Source organism: Telopea speciosissima, chromosome 9 (genome assembly GCF_018873765.1).
Source record: "Telopea speciosissima isolate NSW1024214 ecotype Mountain lineage chromosome 9, Tspe_v1, whole genome shotgun sequence".
Classification (NCBI taxonomy): Eukaryota; Viridiplantae; Streptophyta; class Magnoliopsida; order Proteales; family Proteaceae; genus Telopea; species Telopea speciosissima.
The window spans coordinates 31,146,658-31,169,847 of record NC_057924.1 but is presented as its reverse complement, the minus strand read 5'-3'; the positions used below and the strand labels follow the sequence as shown (position 1 = coordinate 31,169,847).

The window sequence follows — 23,190 nt, the reverse complement described above, 5'->3', positions numbered from 1 at the left end:
TGAGCAGCACGCTTTTATGCAAAATGTGACTGCCCAACTTCAAAATGTTAGTTAGGAAGGGCCAAGAGTACCACCTCCGGTGCACGAAGTCCCAAATCCCATAGCTAATACCACTCCTATCATTCCTCCTTTTGAACCGGCTGCAAATGAAGTTCATGTAGCACAAGTGAACCAAAATCCACCTCCCCCTCCTCCGGCTGCCTTACCGGTCAGAAATGTGATACCAGAATGGGCCAATGCCTCCAAACTTTCTAAGAAGTTTCAAAAGCATCATCCTCCTACTTTTTATAAGTTGATCGATGACTCCATGTTCCCGGCCACTTGGATACGGGATTTCGAAAGGATCTTTGAAGTGCTACCTTTCAACTCCAAGGTGACGCTGATGTATGGTGGCATTCCTCGAAGGATCATTTCTGGGTCAAATACCCCAATACAACTTGGGCTCAATTTAAGGAAGCTTTTCTTGAGAACTACTTTCCAAGGAATTTTCTAGAAAAGAAGGAAATTGAATTCATGAGCCTCAGTCAAGGATCCAAGTCAGCCCTTGAATATCAACAAATCTTTGAGGAGTATTTTTACTTTGCTCCGACTCACTTAAAGACTGAGGATGTGAAGGCAAGAAGGTTTGAGAGAGGGCTTAGAGCTAGCTTGAGTACTTCGGTGGTACTACACAAGTACCCCACCTACACAGAAGTGGTTGAAGCCGCCAAGCTGATAGAAGACCAGCAGAGGGAAAATTATCGGGCTATACAAGCAGGCAAGAGGCCAATACCATCTCATGACTCTAGGGGACCCAACAAGTTCCAGAAGAGAGGGGCTCATACCAATGCAGGCCCAATTCAGTCCCGTAGACCTGATGTGGCTCAAGTGCCTAAAGCTATACCTGCTTCTCATTACGGGACTGAGACTCTTATTTGTTATAACTACAAGGAATTTGGCCATATGGCCAAGGATTGTCCACAACCACGACAATTGGGCTCATGGCCAGTTGTGACTTCCAAGGCACCCTTGGCAAAGACTACTATTCGCCCACTTGTTCCTTCTCTAGCGAGCAAGACTCAGGGGCGAGTTTATTCTATTACTCATGAGGAAGCCCAATCTGACCCTAGTGTTATCACAGGTATTATACTCAACCACCTTAATCAATTAATTATGTTGAGATTATCATGTTTGGCTATTTGGTGTTTATCAGGCATGATTTCTATGTGCTCCTTACCTGCTTATGTGTTATTTGATTCGGGGGTGTCACAGTCCTTTGTATCCCCCTCCTTTGATGAAAAATTATCAATTGAACTGCCCAGAATGGAGCAAAAGTTGACAGTTAGTACGTCAACTGGAAGCAAAGTTGAGCTTGACCGGTCCTTCAACTCTTGCCCTGTTCGAGTGAGCGACCACAGGCTTGAAGCTAGTTTGATCATTCTAGATATGAAAGACTTTGATGTGATCTTGGGAATGGATTGGTTATCCACACTTGGAGCCAACCTGATCTATGCAGAGAGGAAGATACTCTTCCAGATAGGAGAGGATAATGAGTTCATATTCAAGGGTAGAAAAAGTAATAAGCCTAACATCCCAATCATATCGGCTCTCCAAGTTCAGAAGCTCTCACTGTCAAACCCGCCCCTGACTGGTTGGGGATTTGAATGAAGGACAGGAACCCCTGACATGGCATCCAAGCACACTATGGAGTGCCACTCTAGTGATTGAATTTAATGGAGAAACCCTGAGGATGTCCTCCTACATACCTATCAAAAGATGGATTGTAGACCTTTGTAGTTGTACAACCCACTGCATAATGTACAGCCTGAGGAAGGTACCATCCCTTGATTCTAGGACCCTTGGACTTAATCCTAGTTCTAGGATAAACTAATGATGATCCTCATCACTTTAAATATTTTAGATAAGGCATTTTTAATCCCAAACATCAATTTGCATGATTGATTTGATGATGAGAACCCAATTCCATACATACATCTTAAATCCCAACATAAATGACAAATTCTACTAATTTACAGATTGACCTTCTCTTAGTTAAAATGATATAACTCCACCATCAGAACTCCATTTGTCTTGGTTCTAATTTTGTTAGAAACTAGACTCATAGGGATGCATTTTGTTAGAAGACACCATTACCTAGTTATGTCTCTAAGTTAGTTAAAAGTTCAGCTCTAGTTGCTGTCAAAATCAAATCCTGATGTCTTGACAAGTTGACCTTTGCATAATAAAAATAACATAAATTCATAATCCAATCTTCATTTCCTTTGATTCTAGTTTTTCTAGAAACTAGATTCATAGAGATTCATTTTCTTAGAAAGAACTATGATCCAATTATGTCTCTAAATGAACTGAAATTTCATTTCAATCCAAATAAATTTTGCAAATGAATTCTCTGGGCGATAGCACTGGGCGATGCACGCATCACCCAGAGACATCACCCAGAGTGGGAAAATGCAGTATTTTTATCTGTAGATGTACGGGGACCATCCATACTGGCCATGGCACCCTCCATAGGTTGAAGGGAGTCTGGGGAACCACCTCATACCCTTGGACCCCTGTGTACCCCACCAGAGTGCCCAGAATGGCTGAGAATCAGTCTAAAAATACATTCTTAAAATGGGCCTAAGTAGCCAAACAGGCTTTAGTAGAGGGCTGGTCTATAAATAGAGGACCCCGGCCTTGTTTAAAACCCTATTTCACTACTGAAACCATGGGAGAGAAAAGAAGAGAGAAAAGAGAGAGAAAGAGAAGGAGAAGAAGAAGGAACAAGGAGAAGAGAGGGGGGAAGGCTTACCCTTGCATCAAACCAGCTCCAGCAGCCATTCTTGGCTGTTCTCAGGTATAAAGCTACACCTATACCTACTACCTTGCTGCTGTTACTATCTTTCTCCTTAGTTCTTTGCTATTTAGATGAGTTTCTGGCCATTGGCAGCCCAGAATAGCTGGGGGCTGCCATGAGCTGCCTCAGATCCAACATGCAAACATGTTGCATGGAAGATCTGAGGTATATTTATGTACTTTTAGTGCTATTGTTCACCTGAGACTGAGATCAGTCTCAGTGCATGGCTGCACTACCTTGTTGCACCCAGATCTGGCAATTTGGGCTTGGAACTGTGCATACAGGCTAGCCCTTGCCTAGATCTTGGTAGGGACAGCATACTACCATGATTATACATGTGAATTCTCCCTTCCATGCAGCCCAATCCATGCCCATATCCTGAAACATTGCTGGGTTACTATTCACTGGGTTGTTTGGGCAGCTTCTGGCAGCCAAGTGGTGGGCCCAACTCAAGATCCGAGTGGACCACTGCAAACCACTCCCCATGAGGTCCACAATGACCTAACATGCATGTAGGGTCGATCAAGGCACGGCCTATGGTGCAAAACCCAAGAAAATGAACCTGTTCACGTTCTAACCATTCTCTGGATGATGCACTGGGCGATGCACACATCACCCAGAGACATCACCCAGAGAATTAAAGTGGACTGTTTTGCAGATCTGAGGTTGGGGACCTCCACATATGGACTATAAATAGTGTAAGGAGGTGGAAATGACCAAAATACCCCTCCACAGATCTGTCCATAATTATGAACACCTTGGGTACCTAAGTGGGCCCGCAGGGCTTGGAAACCCTATCTGTGTTGGTCCTACAGCACTGCTGACCTAGGGACTGTGTTGTAAGACTATTGTGACCTAGAACCATGTACTAATGGTAAAATACCATATTGACCCTAAGCCACATTCTTCGGATGATGCACTGGGACTTAGGCCTAAAGCCCAGTGCAAGGCCCAGAGAATTCCAAATGATGTCCGATTGTGCACCGAGTCAAACCAGTGAGCCTAGATCAACACTAGGACATCTAAAAATAGTTTGGAATAATAAATGACATATTTTTTATTTATACTTTAGGGTTTGACCTCGCGCTCGGGGTGCACTGTCAGATACCGGTCGGAACTGAACAAACAACTGAACCGGTAGGATCAAACAAAGGTGAGTGAAATTACACCATGAGTGTAGGTGTAACATGATTGATGGGTCATGACGACAACAACAATAATATTTACTGTCTTTAATTACTTTAAATTGTTTTATATTCTCATTTGAATTATGAATCTTATCTGATGGACATTGGAAATGGATGATAATGCTTATATGTGGAATTGCTAGATTAGATGCCGTAGCCGGCTTGGAAATGAAGCATGTGGTAGCCCGTAGTATGAGATACGGTTGACACCTCCTGACTCATACGATGCCATATAGACATGGGGCTAGAGTTTCATCACCCGTGCTACGCACCCTTGCCAACAGGGATTAAGGTGTTGGATGCCTATGAGGACTACCATATAACCTCAGGTGAATATGCTGGGAAGCCTTAGAAACATTGCTGGGATGCCTCGAGCAATATGCTTGGGAAGCACCGAAAGGGTGAATTTTGGCTTTATGCCACAATATAATCCAAAAACCATAAAAAGAAAATACAAGAAGCGGTTACCTCACAAGATTAATCATAGAGGGCTGGTCGGATTGACCTTGGGAAGGGATGCTAGAGCCGACTGGTTTTCTCCGACAACTTAATGGGTGTATTGTGGGAAGGGGTAACTAAGCCCGCACCAGGGATACATGTATTGGGGATTGTAGTAGCACTAACCTGCCTTAGTTGTGATGTTAGGTGGCTAATAAATAAAATGAACTGCACCTTATGTAGGACTCATTTGATTGTGCTTGCATGTGCATGCATGGTTTATATTTCATTCAGGGGCTCAGTGGAGCTCACACTCTTGTATATTATCTTTTAGTGGATTTTGTAGGTATGGGTTTACCAATGGGCGAGGAAGCCATTGATGGAATTGTAGATCTTCCTCATCTCGTTGCTTAGTGAAGATTTTGTTATTATTTAAGTTTCTTTCTTTCAAGAAGTGTATTACCAAGATAATGTACTTATTGAACATAAATGGATATGTATATGGTATAACATAGGTATTTAGGATTGTAGTATCGATGATATAAATCATCTGTGGATAGTTCGATCTTTCATTGTACTCTGATATTCTCTTATTAGCTTTTACCCTCATTGTATGGTTTGTGACGTGTAAGTACTGCTTCTTGATCCTTAGGGATTGACGGATGTCATGGGATATCCGGGTTACTTGCCTAAATCCTCCCAAGGGGTGGTTTGGGGTGTGACAGAGTGGTATCAGAGTGAGAAACTCTCTTTACATTCACAAACAACGGAAGTAGGATGGTGGGTGGTCTAGAGATAAAGAAATAAAAGTTTTAAGAAAACACCAAAATAAAGAAGTAGAAGAACACAATAGGAGACTAGCTAGGTGCAAAAGCTGATAACTTTATAACTAAAGAGGCATAAACTTTTACATTCGGAAAGGAAACTGGGAGTACTATTTCCAATCTTATTATAAACTAAAGTGCAACCAATAAAGTGGAAACAAACACAAACATAATTTGGAAGATTCTAAATTCTAGAAATTCTAAAACTAGCTCTACTCTTAAGTTGAACCTTAAGCTTGAGATGATAATCAACAAATCATAGATACCTATCGACCCAACTGTATTATAATTGAACCTTGATAGCCAAGGACTTCTGTGTAATTAAGAGGGAAATAGAATACCTTTAGACTTATACAACCTATATCAAAATCTTACTCCAACGATGGCCAGGCCGAAGCTAGTGCCTGATTCGGGGTATGCTGGTGCATATCTTACTTAACACTGCCTTAAGATCGTTGCACCATGTATTTCAAATTTCTTACTCCAAATCGTTCTATTCAAATATTTTAAGTACATAAATGTCGCCTCAATATATTTCATATATTGAATTTTCCTGTTGCATCCAAATAATCGTAAATCCTGAATTCCTTTCAGATGGTGCAAACTCGATCCAATAGAAATATTCCTTGTGGAACATGTCCTCCTGTTAACCCTCTAGTCAATCCTCCCAATGAGCCTGTTGCTCAGAACAGGGAAGTTCCACCTGCATCTACACTTGAGACCCCTCCAGCTTAAGCACCTGCATCTTCCCCTATTATGACTGCTAATGAGGTGGCAACCATCATGACCAATATGATGCAGGTCATGCAACAAAAACAACAAATCCTGTTACAAAACCAGTAACAACAACAAAAGTTGCTAGCCTACATAACCACTCAAATTGTGACTGCAATACAACAGCAACAGGAAAAGTTCATGACTTATATGAACACACACTTTCAAGTTGCGAAGCAGGCACATGCCACCTCGGGGACTTCTCCTGTATCTGACTCACCACTTGTACCTGATAAGTCTGTGGAAGACAAACAGGGGGTTGAGGGTGTAACACAACATGGGTCCAGGAAGAGTCCTATGAACTCACAAGAGCCTGAAGAACCTAATAAGGCTCCCAGAGGACCCTATCCTGATTCGGCTCCAGCATGCTCTGATGGGGAGGATGCAAATCGACCTAGCCAATCAGCATAATTTACCGCTGCACCCCGACCATCTAAGTCGAACAACCAATGCTATGTTTGTAAGCATCCCGGACACATGGCTAGGGATTGTCGTCATCGCAGATTTCGTGCGCCACGACGAGATCCACCTACTACTCAGTCTTTCCCGTCCCATAGCAATAGAGTCCAAAAACAAGTATGTGCCTTGGACACAAGGGAAGCTGAGGCGAATTCGGAATAATAATAGGTACTCTACCCGTATCATCCTCACCTGTTCGAGTATTATTCTGATTGCGGCGCATTACACTCTTTCGTTCTACTGAGTTTGCTGATAAGAGGAAGGTGCCCTCGAAGAACTTAGAACACAAATGGGTGGTTAGCATTATTATTTGAAATGTTGTGAAATTAAATGAAGATTATAGACCCTATCCATTTGGAAATTCTATATTTGTATATAGATTCTGGAAGGATGATAAAAGACCGTAGGCGCGTAGTTAGGCCTTAGTAAAGCATTATACGCAAACCAAATGAATAGAACATCTCAGGCAGGATTTGGGAAAGTGTGAAGTATACTAGGTGGTTGAAAATGAATAATAGAGGTGAAGAATTTAAGTTAGTGACAAGGATAGAAATGGGTATTAGTATAACTAAGAACAACCAAGAACAGGAAGAAACTGGAACTTAAGGATCCAACAAAACCTTGCTCAACAATAGGTATAAAGGGGGTAATGGGTCCTCGAATGTCCCCTCCGTTATTGGGAGTGAATAATAGGGATTCCGTCAATATCCCGATTCATCCTAAGGTTGAGATTAGGTATTGGGAAACCAAGAGTTAAAGTATTCATAAGAAGAGCCATGTAGGAAAGGTGGTGTAGACTTATGCCATGCAACCCAAAGCCATAGAAGTATAGATTATTAGGCGAAATACACGGAGGTAGTTGAATCGTTTGATTTTTGAGGTATGTGTTGGGGGTTCGATTTCCCTTAGGCCCTTAAACTCAAGTTGGACCTTAGATCAATCAAACCCGGGAGTAATTTGGATAACTTGTTGAGAGTTGGTTAAGCTTGCTGCCGCCATAACCTGTCAAGAGAAACCCAAAGAGAATGTGGGATGTGAGAAGCACAGTCTCCACAACCGGATTATCTTGCTGTAAAGGTACTGTGGGATGGTCGGCTCGCTCAAGGAATGTCTGGTTGATGAGAAAATGAAAGGCGGTCAGAGTATCCTCATCAACTTGAATCCCCACACACGTTAAATTTCGAGGACAAAATTTTTGTAAGGTGGGGAGAAATGTCAAACCCGCCCCTGACTGGCTGGGGATTTAAGTGAAGGACAGGAACCCCTGACATGGCATCCAAGCACACTGTGGAGTGTCACTCCAGTGATTGAATTTAATGGAGAAACCCTGATGATGTCCTCCTACATACCTGTAAAAAGATGGATTGTAGATCTTTGTAGTTGTACAGCCCATTGTATAATGTACAGCCTGAGGAAGGTACCATCCCTTGATTCTAGGACCCTTGGACTTAATCCTAGTTCTAGGCTAAACTAATGATGATCCTCATCACTTTAAATATTTTAGATAAGGCATTTTTAAACCCAAACATAAATTTGCATGATTGATTTGATGATGAGAACCCAATTCCATACATTCATCTTAAATCCCAACATAAATAACAAATTTTGCTAATTTACAGATTGACCTTCTCTTAGTTAAAATGATATAACTCCACTACCCAAACTCCATTTGTATTGGTTCTAATTTTTTTAGAAATTAGACTCATAGGGATGCATTTTGTTAGAAGATACCATTACCTAGTTATGTCTCTAAGTTAGTTAAAAGTTCAGCTCAAGTTGCAGTCAAAATCGGATCCTGCTGTCTTGACAGGTTGACCTTTGCGTAATAAAAATAACATAACTTCATAATACAATCTTCATTTCTTTTATTCTAGTTTTTCTAGAAACTAGATTCATAGAGATTCATTTTCTTAGAAGGAACCATGATCCAATTATGTCTCTAAATGAACTGAAATTTCATTTCAATCCAAACAAATTTTGTAAATGAATTCTCTGGGCGATAGCACTGGGCGATGCACACATCACCCAGAGACATCACCCAGAGTGGGAAAATGCAGTATTTTTATCTGCAAATGTGTGGGGACCACCCATACTAGACATGGGCACCCTCCATAGGTTGAAGGGAGTCTGGGGAACCACCTCATACCCTTGGACCCCTGTGTACCCCACCAGAGTGCCCAGAATGGCTGAGAATCAGTCTAAAAATACATTCTTGAAATGGGCCTAAGTAGCCAAACAAGCCTTAGTAGAGGGCAGGTCTATAAATAGAGGACCCCAGCCTTGTTTTAAACCCTATTTCACTACTGAAACCATGGGAGAGAAAAGAAGAGAGAAAAGAAGAGAGAAAAGTGAGAGAAAGAGAAGGAGAAGAAGAAGGAAGAAGGAGAAGAGAGGGGGGAAGGCTTACTGTCACACCCCAAACCACCCCCTGGGAGGATTAGGTAGGTGACCCAAATTGCATAACGACAATCGGCCAAATCCCATGGATTTAGAAGCAGTGCTTACATTCATGGGTCCACATTCATCACATTACTACAGGTAAGATCAGAGTGCTGCAGAATAAACTACAATTATAAATAAAGAGAAAGCATAGCAATACAGGAATGAGAGTGATAAATACATATATATTATGTTCTGAAGCATTCCCACCTAGATACAACCCACAACAGAAACAAAGCTGATAAAAGCTAAAAGAAAGAAAGATACACATACTGATGAGCACATTTATGTGTGAAATTTTAGGGCATAAATTATACATTTTACCACATTGGACAGAGTTACTCGGTGCTTTCTTGTGCTTTTCAGGGTTTAGGTGAATTCTTGTGAAAATGAAGGAGATGATGCTAAGGAGATGTTTTTAAGCTTTTTAAAAGTGTAAATGGATGCATAGCCCATCGAGTCAGCTTCGCAATGGTTCAAACGGCACTTAATTCCGAGTTGAAACGAAGAAGTTATGGCCGTTTCCGTAACGACGCGTGAAAATGGTCTGCAGGGGTTTATTTATAATTATTGACAGTCGGATGGGGACAAAGTGAAACGGAAGTTCGGATTTTAGAGGCCTTAATGAAATTATCAGAAGTTACATTACTGTACCCGAAAGATTCTATTTGGAAGGCTCGGACAGTCCAACTTCAACTTGAGATATCTTGGGCTCCCAACTCCGAATTGGATGAAATTTGGGTCTATTTTGTGTGATTTTTCGCAAGGAACACAATGGTGAGACCTATATAAGCACCCCATGCTCCACGTTTTCTGAAGGACAGAATGGGTATTTTATTTATTCTTGAAGGAATCCTAGTCATCACCCTTACTCTCTCTCTCTCCCAACTTCTCAAGGGCACTTCGAAATTCTACTTGGGATAGATTTATATTTTCTCATCTATGGAAGGTTGAAAAATCAAAGATGCTTTGATTTTATTGCTTGGAGAAGATATCTACAAAGAAAAGGAAGCACTTGTTAAAATTGAAAGTTTATTTTTCTGAAATGAAGGCCCATGTAAACAATCTTCTCTTCTTCTTCTTTCTATTATTTTTCTTTTTCTTAGATTCAAGGCATTGTAAAAGAGGAAAGAGAAGAGAATATTCTCTTTCTTAGGGAATATTTCTCCTACACTTCCATCTTCTCTCTTCTCCTCTCTTCCACCTATAAATACCCCCTACCTCTCTTGTAAAAATTTGCTCATTCACTTAGTGAAATTTCTTCTCTTCTTCTCCTTCTAATTTGTGATTTTGGCTTTTCTAAGTTCTAGTTTGCTTTTATAATTTTTAGTTAATGCTTATAATAGGTTTAGTTTATGCTTTAATTTCAATTTAAGTCTTCAATTGGGTTGTAATTTCTTAATTCTAGTTTAGGTTTTAAGCCTTCTAGTCTAAGTTCTTAAGTTGATGACAAGACTTGAAGATTTAGAAGAGGAGGCCATGGTAAGTTTATGCAAGTATTCAAGCTTTTCATTTACATTCATGCAAGCACATCCAGGTTTTACTATCTAAACTCTCAATCTCATTCTCCATCTCCTCTATCTCTCTCTATTTTCTTCTTCTTCCCCCTCTATTTCTTTTATTTTAATTTTATATGGTTGTGGTTTATGGATGCATTTTTATTCCCTTATTTCTTTTTATGTGGTTAGTATGTGTGGCTGCATTTTTATTCCTTTCAATTCGCTTTAGTTCGATAGGTTAGATGCTCATGTGTTAGGACGCCGATTTAATCCCTTAATTTTGTTAGATGCTTATGAGTTAGGATGCATTGATTTTCGTTAGTTTAATTAGTTTAATTTAACACTTTAATTTGGTTCATTTTGCATTACTTTTAAGTTAGTTAAATAGAGTGGCGTATATCTCCTCGTGTTCGACCGTAGCTACGATTGACCCGTACGCTAGCGGTTTTATTTTAACTCAAACAAGTTTTTGGCGCCGTTGCCGGGGATCGAACCCGGGTCACCCGCGTGACAGGCGGGAATACTTACTGCCTAGGACCTTCTATTAATTCTTCTAGGCCTCCTCTCCTTGCACCTTATCAGCAACCCCCAGGGTTTACCAATATAGGAGAGGCAACAAGACTGAATGAGATGGACAACAAGATAGCTCTTCTCATGACAAGCCACAATAACATGGAAAAACAACTCAACCAGCTTGTCACAATCCCGCATGAGAGGGAAACAGGAAAGTTACCCAGCCAGCTGAGCCAAATCCTAGGCATCAGGTTCATATTCAAGAAGGTACCCAAGCTCCTCCAACCAATGTTGCACAAGGCCAACAGCACCAAGGGCCCTCCAGGAGGTAAATGTTGTTTATGCTTTAAGGAGTGGCCGTGAGTATCAACAGCTAGTGCACCTCGGTCTTTATCATCTCATACTCCGTTGACTCTCCCCTTCAAGAGGCCATTGAAGTGCCTACCGTTTGGTTCGTCTGATGAACCTAAAGATATACCGATGATTTGGTTGAGGAAACCAAAGAGGATTCCATTGAGGAAGTTAAAAAGACCAACCCTGAAAGAATTTATACCCCACCGCCCCTTTCCCAAATAGGTTGGTTAGCAAGAAGTCTCCTTCTATGGAGAAGATATTGGATGTGTTCAAACAGGTTCAGGTGAATATCCCCTTGTTGGATGCTATTGCCCGGATCCCCGCTTATGCTAAAGTCCTCAAAGACTTATGCACCCAAAAGCGGACCACCAATGTGCCCAAAAGGCATTCTTGGTGCTAACATTAGTTCTCTAATCTCACAAAAGAGCAGCCAAGCATAAGGATCCGGAAGCCCCACCATCTCTTGCACTATAGGCCATACTACTATTGATCATGCCTTATTGGACCTTGGTGCAAGTGTGAACCTCTTACCCTTTCATGTCTACCAACAATCGGGATTGGGAGAACTCGAACCGACCAAAATTACTCTTCAACTTGCAGATCGGTCGGTTAAAGTTCCTAAGGGAATGATTGAGGATGTCCTGTTGAAGGTTGGGGAATTTATTTTTCCTGTAGATTTTATTGTTTTAGATACCCAACCCACTGCCAACTTTAAGGACCAAATCCCAATCATATTGGGTAGACCATTCCTAGCTACCAAGAATGCTTTAATCAATTGCAGAATGGTCTCATGAAATTATCTTTTGGCAATACTTCATTGACTTCAATGTGTTTAGGTTGGGCAAGCAGCCCGACATGGATGAAGAGGTGCATATGCTTCAAGGATTTCCCGATGATATTGATACATTCTTTGAGATTGATTTTGATTCTGGATTTTAAGAATGTATGTAAGAATTGGAGGGTGTTGATGATACTCCCTTATCTGAGGTCTGGAACATCCAACCACCTTTGGAGCCCCTTGGACCCCTATCCACTTCCATTCCCAAATCCTCTATTATTGAGCCCCCCACATTAGAGTTGAAGGCATTGCCCTCCAACCTCAAGTATGTCTTCTTAGGACATGGTCATACTCTTCCTGTTATTATTGCTTCTGATTTGACTTCTATTCAGGAAGAAGAGTTGATTAAGCTTCTAAAGGATAATAAGGAAGCCATAGGTTGGACCATGTCTGACATCAAAGGTATTAGCCCCTCCATTGTTCAACATCATATACATCTGATGGAGAGTTCCACACCTTCTAGGGAACCCCAAAGGAGGGCTAATCCTGTGATGAAAGAGGCAATCAAGAAAGAGATCCTAAAATGCTTGGATCATGGCATCATTTATCCTATTTCGATAGCCAATGGGTGAGTCCTGTGCAGTTGTGCCTAAGAAAGGAGGAGTCACCGTAGTTGAGAATGCTAATAATGAGTTGATTCCAACCCGTATCCACACAGGATGGAGAGTGTGCATTGACTATAGGAAATTGAATGCGGCAACTTGGAAGGACCACTTCCCCTTACCTTTTATTGATCGATGTTAGAGAGACTAGCTGGCCATGAATATTATTGTTTTCTTGATGGTTATGCAGGCTATAACCAAATTCCTATTACTCTCGAGGACCAACACAAGACCACTTTCACATGCCCTTATGGAACCTTTGCTTACCGGCGTATGCCTTTTGGGCTTTGCAATGCCCCGCTACATTCCAAAGGTGCATGATGAGTATCTTTTCGATATGGTAGAGCACTTCCTAGAGGTGTTTATGGATGATTTTTCTATTCATGGCTCTATTTTTCTAATTGCTTGCATCATCTCTCTTTGGTTCTTAAAAGATGCATAGAAAAGAACTTGGTCCCGAATTGGGAGAAGTGCCACTTCATGGTAAAGCAAGGTATAGTTCTTGGTCACATTGTGTCCAAAGAAGGGATCCAGGTTGATAGATCTAAGGTGGACCTTATAGCCAATTTACCACCACCCAAGAGTGTGAAGGACATTCGATCTTTTCTTGGCCATGCGAGGTTTTTATAGAAGATTCATCAAGGACTTTAGCCATAGCTAGACCTCTCACCTCTCTTTTGGCAAAGGACGCCCATTTGATTTCTCTTCCTGAGTGTCATGATAGTTTTGAGCAATTGAAAAGAGCGTTGACTTCAGCCCCCATTATTCAAGCTCCAATTTGGACAGTTTCATTTGAACTTATGTGTGATGCCTCCGATTTTGCTATAGGGGCTGTTCTTGGGCAAAGAATCAATAAATTGCCCCATGTGATTTATTATGCAAGTAGGACTCTTAATGATGCACAATTAATTATACCACCACCGAGAAAGAATTTTTAGTCATTGTGTTTGCTTTAGAGAAGTTTAGGCCCTACTTGGTTGGATCACATGTGATTGTTTATACGACCATGCAACTATCAAATATCTTGTGCGTAAGAAAGATGCCAAGGCTCGCCTCATTAGGTGGGTCCTTTTGTTACAAGAATTTGATCTTGAAATTAGGGATAAGAAAGGGTGTGAAAATTTGGTGCGACTCATCTATCCCGGCTGCCTAATTCCTTGATGTGATTCTCCAATCAACGAGAATTTTCCCGATGAGTATCCGATGGCGGTGTCTAGTGAACCTTGGTTTGTCGACATTGTTAATTATCCTGGTTACGGTGTGACACCCGCACATTGGTCCACCCAAGATAAGAATCGCTTTTTTTCACAAGTTAAGTATTTCTTTTGGGATGATCCTTATCTTTTTAAGACCGCCGGATCAAGTAATCCGGAGATGTGTCCTCGATCATGAGCAACAATCATCTTATCTTTTTGCCATGATCGAGGCTTGTGGAGGCCATTTTGGGCCTAATAAGACTGCGCCAAGTTTTACAGTGTGGATTTTATTGGCCTAGTCTGTTTAAAGACGCTTTTACTTATTGCGGGGCATGTTCTTCATGCCAATCCTTAGGGCGTCTTACTAAGAGAAATATGATGCCCCTCAACCCACCTCGTGGTTGAGGTGTTTGATGTATGGGGTATTGATTTCATGGGGCCTTTCCCTAACTCTTTTGGTAACTTTGTACATATTACTTGTCAGTGGACTATGTGTCCAAATGGATTGAAGCGATTGCTTGTAAGACCAATGACCACAAGGTGGTTGTGAAATTTCGAAGGAGAACATCTTCTCCGCTTTTGGTACTCCCGGGCTCTCATTAGTGATCGGGGCAAGCATTTTTGTAATCGGCCTTCGAGGCCCTCATGAAAAAGTATGGTGTCGCCATAAGTTGGCCACACCCTACCATCCCTGCACAAAGTGGCCAGGTTGAGGTTTCAAATAGGCGGATCAAGCAAATTCTTGAGAAAACCATCAACCCGAACCGCAAGGATTGGTCTAACCGATTGGTAGATGCGTTGTGGGCCCATAGGACAGCCTTCAAGACCGATCTTGGTCAATCTCCGTGCACGTCTCGGTGTATGGAAAGGCATGTCACTTACCGTAGAGATTGAGCACAAGGCCTTTGGGCTATCAAGAAGCTTAACTTTGACCTACGACCGCAGTGCCCATAGGAAACTCCAACTATCCGAGTTGGAAGAGCTTAGGAATGAGGCATATGAGAATGCCCGAATTTACAAGGAAAAAACCAAGGCTTTCCATGATAGGCACATTTTGAGAAAATCTTTTGAGGTAGGCCAGAATGTTTTGTTGTACAATTCTCGTTTGCATATCTTTCCGTAGGTAAGCGCGTTCTAGATGGGATGGGCCCTATATTGTTCAAAAAGTTTATCCTCATGGGGCTGTTGAAGTCCTCAATCCAAGTACAGGAGCTACTTTCAAGGTCAATGGCCAAAGATTGAAGCCGTACATAGAGATGCCTACTCCAGTTGACGAAGAGGTCATGAATCTCCATGAGCCTCTTTACCTTGACCCCTCGATATCCTGGTATGTATCCCCTCCCTTGTCCTTATTCTTTCTTTTACGCATGCATTGAGGACACTTGCATGAATTAAGTGTGGGGGTGTGTTGGACTTTAATTGGGAATTTTGTGAATTTTGAATTTTGTGAATTTTGATTGTGGCGATAGTTTTTGGGTATGTGCATAAGTCTCTTCAAATTGCAAAGCAAGAGTGAGAGGAATTAGGTGCCCTCCTAGTATGCGAAATAATAAAAAATCCCTTTTCAAGGATGTTAGTTGGTTTGTATCCGGTGATGGGGATTGAGTTTGAAAATATGAGTGCTACTTCATGTGATGGTTAGATTCCTCTATGTGTTTATGGACCCTTTGATCTTTTGGCTAGTAGTTGAGACCAATTTGTTTGTGGCAAGGCAAGGCATGAAAGTGGAAGTGAATGAAAAAAAAGAAAAAGAAAAAAACAAGGAACGAGAAAAGAAAGTGGAATTCCTTAGACTAGACAGGCACTGTGCCTCATGAAGCAGGGGTGACTTGATCGAAATTCCTTGGAAGGAAACTCAAAAAAAAAAAAAACTCTTGCATCAATGTCTCAATGTCTTATGGATATATGCAAAAAGCGGTACCAAGTATTTGGGTGTTCTGTGTATGCTCCACCATGTCATTCAGAGAACAGAGTGGAGTAGAAATAGAGTTTGTGGTTGAGAAAGAAAAACTTTTGCCTTAATGCCCGAAAAAAAAAGTATGGTCAACAATACTCAATGCCTAAGTCTTTGGTTCCATCGATGCTATGGGGGTTTACTTGAAGATGAGTAGTGTTCAGAAAATATGAGGAGATCCCTTGAACTTGATGCATGCTTGTTACATGAATTGATGTGGGGTGATAAAATTCAAGTGTGGGGGAACCTTTGGCTCCTTGATCATTAGTTGAACACTTTTTGGGATTATGTGCACTCGCCCTACTTATGCCATGATTAAAATTTACAGCATTTATTTACAATTGAATTTTGGGTGTATATTCACTGCAAACACCCACGAGACACAACTCGTCCACTAGGGGTAACCTAGGGGTTTAAAGGCTTGTTGCACATGCTAAGTGCAACCGTGATTCCTACGAAAGTGAGTTAGATTTTCGCATTCTAGGTTAGTTTTTGTTTTTGCTTTACTTGAGGACAAGTAACGTTCAAGTGTGGGGAATCTGATGAGCACATTTATGTGTGAAATTTTAGGGCATAAATTATACATTTTACCACATTGGACGGAGTTACTCGGTGCTTTCTTGTGCTTTTCAGGGTTTAGGTGAATTCTTGTGAAAATGAAGGAGATGATGCTAAGGAGATGTTTTTAAGCTTTTTAGAAGTGTAAATGGATACATAGCCCATCGAGTCAGCTTCGCAATGGTTCAAACGGCACTTAATTCCGAGTTGAAACGAAGAAGTTATGGCCGCTTCCGTAACGACGCGTGAAAATGGTCTGCAGGGTTTATTTATAATTATTGACAGTCGGATGGGGACAAAGTGAAACAGAAGTTCGGATTTTAGAGGCCTTAATGAAATTATCAGAAGTTACATTACTGTACCCGAAAGATTCTATTTGGAAGGCTCACAGACAGTCCAACTTCAACTTGAGATATCTTGGCTCCCCAACTCCGAATTGGATGAAATTTGGGTCTATTTTGTGTGATTTTTCGCAAGGAACACAATGGTGAGACCTATATAAGCACCCCATGCTCCACGTTTTCTGAAGGACAGAATGGGTATTTTATTTATTCTCAAGGAATCCTAGTCATCACCCTTACTCTCTCTCTCTCTCCAACTTCTCAAGGGCACTTCGAAATTCTACTTGGGATAGATTTATATTTTCTCATCTATGGAAGGTTGAAAAATCAAAGATGCTTTGATTTTATTGCTTGGAGAAGATATCTACAAAGAAAAGGAAGCACTTGTTAAAATTGGAAGTTTATTTTTCTGTAAATGAAGGTCTATGTAAACAATCTTCTCTTCTTCTTCTTTCTATTATTTTTCTTTTTCTTAGGATTCAAGGCATTGTAAAAGAGGAAAGAGAAGAGAATATTCTCTTTTCTTAGGGAATATTTCTCCTACACTTCCATCTTCTCTCTTCTCCTCTCTTCCACCTATAAATACCCCTACCTCTCTTGTAAAAATTTGCTCATTCACTTAGTGAAATTTCTTCTCTTCTTCTCCTTCTAATTTGTGATTTTTGGCTTTTCTAAGTTCTAGTTTGCTTTTATAATTTTTAGTTAATGCTTATAATAGGTTTAGTTTATGCTTTAATTTCAATTTAAGTCTTCAATTGGGTTGTAATTTCTTAATTCTAGTTTAGGTTTTAAGCCTTCTAGTCTAAGTTCTTAAGTTGATGTCAAGACTTGAAGATTTAGAAGAGGAGGCCATGGTAAGTTTATGCAAGTATTCAAGCTTTTCATTTACATTCATGCAAGCACATCCAGGTTTTACTATCTAAACTCTCAATCTCATTCTCCATCTCCTCTATCTCTCTCTATCTTCTTCTTCTTCCCCTCTATTTCTTTTATTTTAATTTTATATGGTTGTGGTTTATGGATGCATTTTTATTCCCTTATTTCTTTTTATGTGGTTAGTATGTGTGGCTGCATTTTTATTCCTTTCAATTCGCTTTAGTTCGATAGGTTAGATGCTCATGTGTTAGGACGCCGATTTAATCCCTTAATTTTGTTAGATGCTTATGAGTTAGGATGCATTGATTTTCGTTAGTTTAATTAGTTTAATTTAACACTTTAATTTGGTTCATTTTGCATTACTTTTAAGTTAGTTAAATAGAGTGGCGTATATCTCCTCGTGTTCGACCCGTAGCTACGATTGACCCGTACGCTTGCGGTTTTATTTTAACTCAAACACATACATATATGTACAGGGTGAGATAACTCAACCCCAAAAAGAAAAGTAAGAAAACCTACAACAGAACCACAGGCAAAACGGGGATAAACTCCTAACAAAACAAAAAGGAGTCCCCAAGACAAAAAGCATCAGGTGCACTCCTCAACGGTCTTCATCAATGACCACCGAGAATGCACGCATCATTAGCACGACCTCCGTCAGGGTCCACACCAATATCATCATAACAACCAGGGCTCTCCTCCTCGTAAAGAGCCTCCATGCCACAACGGCATCACCCTGCAGAATCATCTAAGAAAAACATTGTATGACAGAGTGTGAGCCCCACTAAGCCCGTGAGCAAAACATATCATCATGCATGCACGTGCAACCACAATTCACATGATCCTACATGATATGCAAGTCTAGATTATTTATTATCCACCTAACAATACAACTAAGTCAGGTCTGTGCTACTACAATCCCCAATACATGTATCCCTAGTGCGGGCTTCTAACCACTTCCCGCGATATACCCATTGAGTTGTCAGAGAGGATCAATCAGCTCCCGCATTCGTTCACCAAGGTTAGCCCAACCAGCCCTCTGTGATTAACCTGTAGGGCAATCCATCACATTTCTCATTTCCTTTCTTTTCTGGCTTATATCCCATAATCACCATTCCGGTGCAAACACATTTCTTTTCTTTTCTCATATACACAAATGGTCACCCTCATAGGCATCCAACACCTTAACCCCTGTTGGCAAGGGTGCGTAGCATGGGTGATGAAACTCTAACCCCATGTCTATATGGCATCTTATGAGTCGGGTGGTGTCAACCGCATCCCATTCTACGGGCTACCACATGCCTCATTTCCAAGCCGACTACGGCATCTAGTCTAACAATCACAATCATCAGATAAAATTCATAGTGTTGATCACCAGACAATCAATGTGTAATATGTTGAATAATTGAATAGAATTTAATTAACACAGCAATTATGATTTAAATTAAATAGCCGGCATAGCATCTTAGTTACATGTACATATATGATAATATTTCACTCACTTGGATTTGGTTCTAGGAACTCAGTCGCAAATTCTGTTCCAACAGCAGTCTAATTGTAGACCTCGAGCGTGGGATCAAATCCTAGATATAAATCAGAAGTTGTCATGTTAAGTTTCCAATCTGTCTCTGGTAGTCCTAGGGTTAACCTAAGCTCACTGGGTTGACCAGGTGTTCAGTTGGTTCTCACTTGGAACTCTCTGGGCCTTAGGTCCATGTCCCGGTGCATCATCCAGAGATAGTGGTCTAGGGGTAAAATGGTCATTCTTCATAGTTGTACCTGACCCTAGGTCAGATTAGGTTCACAGTGCTATCTATAGCTTGTCTGTGCTGTAGGACCAAGCACAGGTAGGGTTTTCATCACCTGCGGGGCCCACTTAGGTTCCAAAGCCAATTCTTCATAAGGGCATATGTGAAAAAGGGCATTTAGGTCATTTCCTGTCTTTTCACACTGTCACATGGCCATTGGGTGAGATTCCCCAAGTCAGATTGCAAAACTGTAGCAAATCCCTCACTGGGCGATGGCTTTGGGCGTTGGGTGCATCGCCCAGTGCATCACCTAGAGTTTGCAAATCGACAAAGGGCTGAGATTCCAAGGTTGGGCTTCATAGGCAGTGCTCAAATCTAATCCCCATGCATGTTAGGGGGTCAGGTAACCCTAGGGATGATCTCCATTTTGCTCCAGATGGATTCTCCATTGGGCCCACCATTTGGCTGCCAGAGGCTGCCCAGACAGCCTAATGAATAGTGTCATAGGGTTTTCTCCATACATGAATCTCAGTTTCAGCCACATGCAAGGCTGGAAACAGATGTAATATAGGGATTCATGGCCAAAATTACCCAGGGCTAGGTCTGTGTAGCCATGGTTTGCATCTAGGTTTCCAAACAGCCAGTAAATAGTGAATCTGGGCAGTGCAATTGTGCACAACCAGATTCGGCTTCCATAAACAGCATATCAGTCTTGTATTTTTGTTAAAAAATCATAGATCTTCCATGCTCCAAGCTTGCATGGCAGATCTAGAGCCATTCCTAGCATTTCCCAGCTATTCTGGGCTGCCAGAGAGCAGAAATACATCCAAAGCATAGGGATTCAAAGGGGCAGCAGTTGTAGGTATACAGATATATACCTGAGCAGGGCTGGGAGCCACAAAAATCTGGACCCAGGTGTGTGTGAGCAGCTTTCCCCTCCTTCCTTTCTTTCTTCTTCTTCCCCTCTTCTTTCTCCCCTCACGGTTTTAGTAATGCTAAGGGTTCTAAATGAGCCCAAGGCATTCCTATTTATAGGCCCAGCCCACACTGAGGCCTGTTTGGCTATTAAGGCCCATTTTGAAAATGAGTTTTTAAACTGATTGTGAGTGACTTTGGGCACACTGGTGGGGTCCACAGTGAACCAAGGGTATGAGGTGGTCCCTCAGACTCCCCTCTATCTATGGAGGGTGCCCATTTCCATGTTGGGTGGTCCCCATAATTAAAATCCATTAAAATATGTTGTTTTACTCACTGGGCGATGTCTCTGAGCCTTGTCTGCATCGCCCAGTGCCATCACTCAGAGATTGCAGCAAAGCTGAATCTCAGTGGGGCTTGCATAGGGGTTTGACCCTTGGTCAGGGCATTGTCCCCACATGCCATTTGGAGATTTTTACACACTTTTCCAGAGGTGGGTCCCACATTTATTGAGAGGAGAGAGATTACTTGGAGTCCAAGCCATACATCATGTTGTGAGCTGTACAGCCCCAAGGGTCAGTGATCCACCAACTGACAGGCATGTAGGATGATCCACACAGGGTTTCTTCATCAATCCAAATCACCGGAGTGATACTCCATAGTGTTCTTGGTTGCCTAATCAGGGGTTCCTATCCTTCAATCAAAATCCCAGCCAGTCAGGAGCAGGGTTTGACATTTCTCCCCACCTTACAAAAATTTCGTCCTCAAAATTTGCTTACTTTGCATTTCATAGAGTTGAGGATACTTCTCTTTCATTTCTTCTTCACGTTCCCATGAAGCTTCTTCCACCGGGTTGTTTCCCCATCGAACCTTTACAAAGGCGACAGTGTGGTTGCGGAGGTTATGCTCCTTTCTGTCCAATATCTCCGTAGGTTGCTCTTCGTATAGGTCATATCCACATCCAAATGTTCAGGTTCAGTTGATAGTACATGTGTCGGGTAATTAATATACTTCCTCAGCATTGACACATGGAAAACATCGTGGACGCCTGAAAAAGATATGCTATGGGTCCCACTTTGTTGAGTATTTCATAAGGACCGATGAATCTTGGGCTCAACTTGCCTTTCTTGTTAAAATGTAGCAATCCTTTAGTTGGAGATACTCGAAGGAACACCTTTTCTCCGACTTCAAATTCAATATCCTTCGACTATCCGCATAACTTTTCTGTCTTGACTGGGCTGCCCTGATCTTCTCTCTTATGACATCCACCTTGTTATAGGTTGCCTATATAATCTCAGGCCTGAGATACTTTCATTCGCCAACTTCATCCCAATATAACAGAGTTTGACATTTTTGTCCATACAGAGCTTCAAACGGTGCCATGCCTATGGTGGAATGATAGCTATTGTTGTAGGTAAATTCCACCAGAGGTATGTGAGCATCCCAACTGTCATTCATTTCCAAAACACAGGCTTGGAGCATATCTTCTAGTGTCTGGATAGTTCTTTCCGACTGTCTGTCCGTCTGCGGATGGAAAGCTGTACTAAGATTTAGTTGAGTTCCCAATGCCTCTTGTAAACTTCTCCAAAACTTTGAGGTAAATCAAGGAACTCTGTCAGACACAATACTAACAGGTACACCGTGTAAGCGGACTATATTATCTATGTATAATTGGGCAAGCTTCTCCATAGAGTAACTTATCTTGATTGGTATGAAGTGAGCTGCCTTAGTTAGTCCATCTACGATCACCCAAATCGCATTCATGCCCTTCCAAGTGTTGGGCAAATTTGTCACGAAATCCATAGTGATCCTTTCCCACTTCCATTCAGGTATAGGTAGTGGTTGCAACAATCCATACGGTCGGTGTCTCTCTGCTTTTATCTGTTGACAGGTGAGGCACTTGGACACGTATATCTCTATGGTCTCTTTCATTCCCATCCACTAGTAATACTTCTTCAAATCTTTGTATATCTTCATACTTTCGGGGTGGATTGTATAGGTGAGTTGTGCGCCTCTTTAAGAATTTAGTCTTGGACGTCAAAATCATCAAGCACGCACAATCTGTCTCAAAACTTCAATGCACCATCATGGGCCAAAGAAAAATCTGGGTCCTTATGGACACCTTGTTGTACTTCCCATATGATCTTGGCTAGCTTGGGGTCCAATGGTTGCTTTGCAATTATCTCCTCTCGTATCGACGACTGTAGATCCATGGCTGCTAATTGCATAGCCATTCCTTCAATCACGAGTTCCAGATCAAGCTTCCGAGCTTCTTCATATAACTGTTTGCTTACAACTAAGGAAGCGAGAGATGCAGTCTAAGATTTTCTGCTTAACGCATCAGCTAAGACGTTGGCCTTACCAAGGTGGTACTGCATTTCATAGTCATAATCTTTTACCAGTTCTAACCACCGCCTCTATCTCATGTTCAGCTCCTTCTGGGTGAAGAAATACTTCAGACTTTTATGATCGCTGAAAATTTCACTCTTTTCACCATATAGGTAATGCCGCCATATCTTCAACGCGAAAACTATCGCCGCCAACTCTAAGTCATAAGTGGGGTAGTTCTTCTCATGATCTTTTAATTGTCTAGAGGCGTAGAAGACTACTTTACCTTTCTGCATCAGGACGCCACCCAATCCTGTTCTGGATGCGTCGGTGTATACCACCATTCCTCCAGTGCCATCTGGAATGGTCAACACTGGAGCTGTCACCAATCGGTTTCTCAATTCCTGAAAACTTTTCTCGCACGCTTCATTCCATTCAAATTTGGCTCCCTTCTTTGTAAGTTTTGTCATGTGTGCTGAAATCCATGAGAAATTTTCAATAAACCGTCGGT

General features: G+C 41.5%; 1 protein-coding gene across 1 annotated transcript in view; it reads left to right on the top strand.

Annotated features, from left to right (window-relative positions):
• The first annotated feature begins 513 nt into the window (after positions 1-513).
• Positions 514-23,190, top strand: part of LOC122638822 — a 59,678-nt gene continuing 37,001 nt past the window's right edge. The window contains exons 1-2 of the mRNA XM_043831670.1: positions 514-1,120; positions 1,193-1,555. Coding sequence (XP_043687605.1) covers positions 514-1,120; positions 1,193-1,555 — 970 coding nt within the window. The remainder of the gene's footprint in view (positions 1,121-1,192; positions 1,556-23,190) is intronic.